Consider the following 6720-nt stretch of genomic DNA (forward strand, 5'->3'; position numbering starts at 1 on the left):
CGGCCCGTTGCGGCTCACTTGGGGAGTGAAACATTGGACAGATGAACTTCCTCTCTGTCTCTCCTCCTCTCTGTGTATATCTGGCTGTAATAAAATGAATAAATCTTTAAAAAATATTTAAAAGAATTAAAATGCTAACAGAAAGCTATAGAAAAAACATTTTTAACAACAGTGGCTATTTTTTTTTTTTTTTGCTAGTAACACTTTTATTACATCAAGATGTCAGAAACACAAAACACTTAATCTAAGGAACTAAGAAAACATGAGGCAATTGCTAGAGCACTACTACAAATACAACCTTGAGCTACAGTCAAAATGAGGCCATTCAATCATTTTGGTCATCATCCCAGTCTTTCTTCCCTCCAGGAGGCTTGGGTCCACCGGCTGGTTTTGCCATGATGATCTGATGCCTCTAAGCACAGTGAGTGCAGCATTTGTGGCCAGTTTGATAGCCCAGTACTTTCCTAGGTAAGTATCTAGAACACCAGCTTCCAACATGTCCTTTACAGCAGGAACTGCTGCCTCAATGTCCAATCCAACATTCTTATTTCCTTCTTGATGTACTGCATAAAGTTTAGAGATTACTTCATTGGCCTTAACAGCGGTGTTTTCTGCCAGTGCCCGGGGAATAGCTTCGAATGCCTCAGCAAACTTCTTCATAGCATACTGTTCCAGGCCAGGACATGTCTCTCCATACGATGTGATCTGTTTGGCCAATTCAATTTCTGTTGCTCCACCTCCAGGTACAAGACGTTTATCCCTTGTCAGAACTTTGAAAGTATTAACACCATCATCTACTGCTCTTTCTATATCGTCCATCAAGTTGTCCGTGGAGCCTCGAAGTACTATGGTGGAAATAGCAACATCTTCCTTTTCATGCTGAAAAACCACCACTTGTGTGTCTCCAACTTCTGAGAGGTAAACACTATCACACTGCCCCATTTCTTCAAGGCCAGGAGGAGTCAATCTGGGAAGAGCCGTAGCACCAATGTTTTACAAAGTCTTCTGAAATCCCATTTAGAGTTCAGCCTTACCAACATAATATTGTATTTCTTTGCATAATGAAGAGCCATGTCTGCCACTTTGCCACCAGTCACTATTACATTTGCACCAGTAGCAGCAATAGCTTTGACTTGTGTATCCGAGAGATTTTCTTCTCCCTTACTAAAATGCATCAATTCCTCAGCAGTCTTTATCAATACAGTTCCCTTGGTTTCTGTTATCAGGCCATCAAAAGGACAAGAGTATACTGCTATTTTTGAGTCTTGGACAGATGTTACATCACCTTCGGTTTCTTTCTTAAGAACCATGCCATGTAAAACTGGGGAGGAATAGATCCCAGGGCCCAGGATTTTACAAACTGATGTTATCAACATTGAAATGGCCAGAATCAGGATAAAAGCACATGCCTGAGCAATGAGCTTGGCCAGAAACCCTTCATTGCCGTACTGTTTACTCATGATGGAGGTACGAAGTAAAGATGACACTTCATCGACATTGCGAAGGTTTTTAGCAGAACAACACACCAAATCAGGAAGGATCTCATGAGCTTTTTTGCAAGCTATCTCGTAACCTTCTATGACCTCTGAAACCGATAGCCCGTTCCTCAGAAGCTCTTCAGCTAGCTCCAGAAGAGCTCCAGCAAATATAAGAACGAAGTTTGTGCCATCTCCCACCTCTTGCTCTTGCATGTGAGAGGCCATCACAGTCATTTTTGCAGCAGGATGCTGTACTTCTAGTTCTTTTAAAATAGTTGCCGCATCATTTGTCACAAACAATTTCTCTAGATGGTTGATAACCATTTTGTTCTTTCCATCCAGTCCATATGTAGTGCGTGGTGTGTGGGCAGGCTCTTTGCAAGCTTGTATGTTGCTGTACACAGCCTCTTCTAATCCCGAGAAATGTTTGGCTCCTTCCTTGAGCATCTGGGCAAAGCCTGGAGCTTTGGGGACGTGATGCGCCATGACCAGGCTGCAGCAAACCGTTCAGGCACTCGGTCAACAGTGGCTATTTCAAGACTCTGTGCGATAAACTTAATTATCTCTAAAAATAGATTTTATAAATATTTTCTTCATAAAATAGATCATAAATGTATACATTATATAAGAGCTAACTACAGAATATGCACTCCATTAGAAATGCAATTGGAGTGCAATTCATCCCAATGATGAGTTCAAACGCTGGTCCCTTCTGATGGTTTTCGACCGTGGGGACCAGATAGATGAAAACGAACTCATGAAATAAATAAATGGGTAGGGCTGCAGCTGCTGTCTCAGGGGAGGAGATCAATTGTGCCAATTTGTTGGAGTCTCGGGCCAGATGGAACTGGATAGGATGCCTGTCCCACCGCACAGCCCTAGGAGTGCCCACAGCTCCCAGGAGTTCATGGTGGGGATGCTGATGTAAAAGAGTCTGGGTTGTTCTAGACTGCCACCCAGCAGGCCTCTCCGCCATCTCGCAGTGGCCCCTAGTGTCTTGGCTGCTGCTGCTGCTGTTGCTGCTGCTGCTGCTGCTGCTGAAGAACGTGTCCCCTTGGCTCACCGACCTGGAAGCAGGAGAGATCCAGTCAGACGTGACTCTCAGGAAGTTGTGTGCCCACGCACGGGTGGGCTGGGGGACAGACTCCCTGGTGCCCTGGCCCTTGGTCCTGAACTCTGGTCCTCAGCCATCCTGGGCCTGTCCGTGGGAGTCCCTGACTCTGGGCCTGAGGTGGGGCCACTCGCCAGCAGGAGAGTCCATGCCCAATCCCGGACCCTCACCACTCAGCTCACGGCTCAAGGTGCGTCCTTGCCCAGCCCACATCCCTGAAGTTTTGGGATGTTCCAGTGCTTACCCTTCCAGCGTTCTGGCAAATTCCATGAGCATAGCAACACTTGGAAAGTAGATAGAGATGTTTAGCTGGTGCCCTCCCCACCCACAAGGAGACTCATGCATGCATGTCCCACATGTGCACTTGCCACAAAAGTGTGCAGATCCAGTGGCCATGCTGGAGGTGTTGCTGCGGTGGAACCTTGCAGGAGGGGCCAAGGCGGCAGAGGTGGGAGTGAGGGGGCAGTGTTGATGCTGGTGTGGCCAACCTGGTGAGGGGTGTTGGAAAGTGACTGTGGGTGACTGCAGAGCACGGCAGAATTGAGTGGCAGGTTTGGACGTGCACACAGTCCCATGTAATGATCTCGCAGTGTGGATGTGGACAAGGTTTTAGAAAGGCGGGGATGACCAAAGGGAGTGCAGCTCAAGGGGCCCCCAGATCTCGCAGACTGGACACAGCCCTCTGCCAGCCCACCTCAAGGACCTGCACGTACCTGCCCTCTGGCCGGTGCCCACTGGTCTCAGTGCAGCCGCTTAGCAAAGGAGGGCCCGGTCTCGCCCCCACACCCAGAGCTCTGGGTCATAGGCTTGGATCTGGAAAGACAAACGCTCCCTCAGAGGCTCCTCCCTGGCCCTTCTGATCTGTCCCCACATCCCAAGCCCGGGCCCTGCAGCCCGGCTCCTGGGCCCTGCTCAAGCCGCCACAGCCTCACCCACCTACCTCCTCACACTCCTCCAGGGTGACCCTGGCCTTCCAGGCCATGCAGCGCATGAACTGCAGGCGCAGTTTGTGGAAGAAGGGCCGCTGGGCGTAGTTCCTGCCATAGAGGAAGGAGAAGATGGCCTGCTTGGGGGCCTCGTCGTCCTCCTCCATGTCGTTGGCGAGGTAGCTGTGGAAGAAAGCCCATCTCTTGGCATGCTCCCAGCAGGAAGGCCACTGGCTAGCCCAGCTTCTGGATGGGCACCCTCACTGCCCCTCTAGCTGGACTTGAACTGGCAGAGAATGCCTCCCACTGCGCCCTGGGCACTGCATCCATGCCATCCCTGCCCTCCCCACCCCTTCACCGTGATGTAGGTGCACACACCTCCCCAACTGCGCAGACATGCACCCTAGTGCAGACACACCGTGTCCATGCACTCCCATGCACTCCTTCAACATGCAGCTTGTAGCTCCACATTCCCTGTCACACTCTCTGGCCCATGGCATGTAGCAGCCAAGGCCTTGTACTGAGTGAACGATGTGCCAAAAAAAGGCAGAAGCTGAGCTGTCATCTTACACTCAGTGCCACATGGATGCCTAGAGATGTGCAAAGTAGGGCCAAGCCTGTAAGAGCCTGTGGGCACTGTGACATGACCCTGCCCCACGGGCCTGGGCCCAGCAGGTCAGGGATAAGAAAGTGTGGCCCCGGAAGCCGGCTGGGCAGCAGCGCTGGGAGGCCAGAGAAGCAGAGGGAGGGTGTGGTGTTGGAGCTGACTCTGCTGTTGCAGGTGTTCGGAGGACTCAGGCCCACAGGGGCCAGGGCAGAGAGTCGGGAAGCAGAATACTCACAGAGCTACAAAGAAATGGATGCGCCTGTACTGCCAGGAGAAGAGGCCGGCTCTGCTGAGGTAGGCCACGACCATGGCCAGCAGGTACTGAGGGAGAGAGGGGAGCCCGACGTGAGTCCTGAGTTGACGAGAATCAGGACAGGGTGTTGGGGATTGGGGCTGTGGGCTGTTGCCACCCAGTGTAGCCTTGCAACTGCCAGGGATCTGAGTGAGGGCAGCTGGGGTTCCCAGGGCTCTGGAGGAGCAGGAAGCAGGGGACGTGGACCCAGATCATCAGGGACGCCCACCAGAGTTGCAACATCCGGGCTGGCCTGACCTGGGGCCTGGCACAGAGGCAGCAGTCTCGGTGGGGAGCAGAGCTGCCACAGGCTCTGTCACACATGCAGGACCCCTCAGGAAAGGGCAGGCACTGTGTGTGCGTGCTGGGTGGAGGCAAGTGCAGGGGCAGATGACTGCAGGGGTGCTATGCCGTGTGTCCCCAACCCAATCTATCCGTGTGTGTTGGGCCCACTCACCTTGTCAGATAGTCTCAGCTGCTTGTCCCAGGCCAGGAACCGCTTGACCACTGGATCCTCTGGGAAAAAGGGCCAGTGTGTTAGGCTGAGAAGCAGGCGGGCCCTGGCCTCTTCTGGGGAAGTCTCAGGCAGGCACATGGCAGTGGCTGCCCATGTGCCATTGAGCCCTACTTGAGTCTCCATGGGGTGATCAGTGGGAGACACCCCGGCATAACAGTGACCCTGGCATCTCCCCAGCCCCACTGGTGGGCATGGGCAGCAAGAGCTGACATGTGTCAGAGAGCATGGCAGACCCAGGGCTCTCCCTAGGCCCCAGAAAGGTGAGTCTCTCACCTACACACTCTCTCACTACACACTCAAGGCTCCTTCCTGGTCCTCCAGGACCCACCCAAAGACCCCCACCCACCACCCCATCTCATCCCCTACCGAGCAGCCTGTTGAAGACCTTGTGGTGCTCAGGCAGCACCGTGGACACACGCTGCTTCTTCAGCCTCATCTTCGACCCGATGAGCCACTCCACAGCCCAGCTCTCCATGGGGCTTGTGCGCTTGTGTATCAGCACCTTTGGGTTGGGCTCCATAGCCAGCTCGCCCTGCAGCCCTGAGGCCAGGTGCCCTTGCAGCACAGGTGTCACCTCCGTCTCTGAGTCCGACCCTGTTGACACATGCTGCTTCTTCAGCCTCATCTTCAGCCCGAGAAGCCACTCCACAGCCCAGCTCTTCATGGGCTCTGTGCTTTGTCTGCACCTGTGGCTGGAGTTCTGGGGCGAGCTCGCCCTGCAGCCCTGAGGGCAGGGGCCCTGCATCTCAGTTGCCGCCTCCATCTCCGAGTCCGACCCCGAGTTTGGGAAGGCTGTGGACCAAGGCCTCTTTCTGCTGCAGGCAGAACTCTGGGGTTCGGAGCTGGTGTCCATGCGTGGGGCTGTGGGAAGGAATTGGCTGTGTTGTGATGGGCCGTCTGTAGTTTGGTCCCCACAGAGTAACTGAAGCCGGCCATGCTCCCCAGCCCCAGCCTGGGGCCTGCTCCTGAGGCCGCCTGCTCCTTGACACATGGCACACTTGCCACCACCCCCAACACCCAACAACGCCCAGCCTGTCTCCTACTCTTCCTCAGAAATCTAGGACCACCAATCGTTTCTCTGTCTCAGCACTGCTGCGCCTAGCTCCCTGGGGTTGTGTCCTGGTGGGCATCCTGGTCCCCTCCTCCAGGCCTCTCCTCCAATCCCGGACCCCGAGGCCTGCTTTGCCATCACACTTGTCCTCAGCTCCCTAGGACTGCTGCCACCCTCCTCCTCCCCATCAACCTTCTCAGTCCCCACTCCCTCTGGGCCCCTCACCTGATGGTCCTGGGACTTCATCAGCCACCATCGCCTCTTGGGGACAGTCCTCGATCTGGGAGTCTGCTTCACAGCTGGCCATGGTCTTCCTCCAAGCCCTGGCTCCCTGTCGCGGACCCACACCCTGATCTCTCACAGTCCTTCCCGATCAAGCCTGTCTGGCTCAAGCGCACACCATGTCTTCCTCAGCCTGGGAGTCAACACTGAAGCCCAGCTCAGAGAAGATGCAGTTAGCCAGTGCTGGCAGGTGCCACCGAGTGTGGCTCCTCCAATCAGGAGGGGCAGAATCCTCTGATGTCATCTGTTATTCCAACCTGGCAACCAGCTCTAATCATCGCAAGAGCAACTGCCATACCTGCCTGACACTTGACCCTGTGTGGAACATTCGTTTGGTTGACCCAGGACCCCATCTCTGACCACACTGTCCACAGCCACACTCCAGGCCTCTGGCCTCCCTGCTCGTTTGCAATGATTTTTATAAAATGATTTTATTTTGATGTTGATTGTGTAGTT

At 53.9% G+C, this 6720-nt stretch overlaps 1 protein-coding gene and 1 pseudogene across 1 annotated transcript; both read right to left on the reverse strand.

Moving 5' to 3' along the window:
• Nucleotides 1-285: 285 nt before the first annotated feature.
• On the reverse strand, nt 286-1964 carry LOC131483293 (T-complex protein 1 subunit theta-like; annotated as a pseudogene).
• A 1378-nt stretch (nt 1965-3342) lies between these two features.
• LOC131483266 (speedy protein E4-like) lies at nt 3343-6289 on the reverse strand. The gene is made up of 7 exons (XM_058681019.1): nt 6208-6289; nt 5536-5723; nt 5298-5505; nt 4872-4930; nt 4358-4443; nt 3530-3698; nt 3343-3402 (listed from the first exon to the last, which is right to left on the reverse strand). The coding sequence occupies exons 1-7, from the start codon at nt 6287-6289 to the stop codon at nt 3343-3345; spliced, it is 852 nt and encodes a 283-aa protein (XP_058537002.1).
• Nucleotides 6290-6720: the final 431 nt, after the last annotated feature.

The sequence above is a fragment of the Ochotona princeps genome, chromosome 24, assembly GCF_030435755.1.
Source record: "Ochotona princeps isolate mOchPri1 chromosome 24, mOchPri1.hap1, whole genome shotgun sequence".
NCBI lineage: Eukaryota > Metazoa > Chordata > Mammalia > Lagomorpha > Ochotonidae > Ochotona > Ochotona princeps.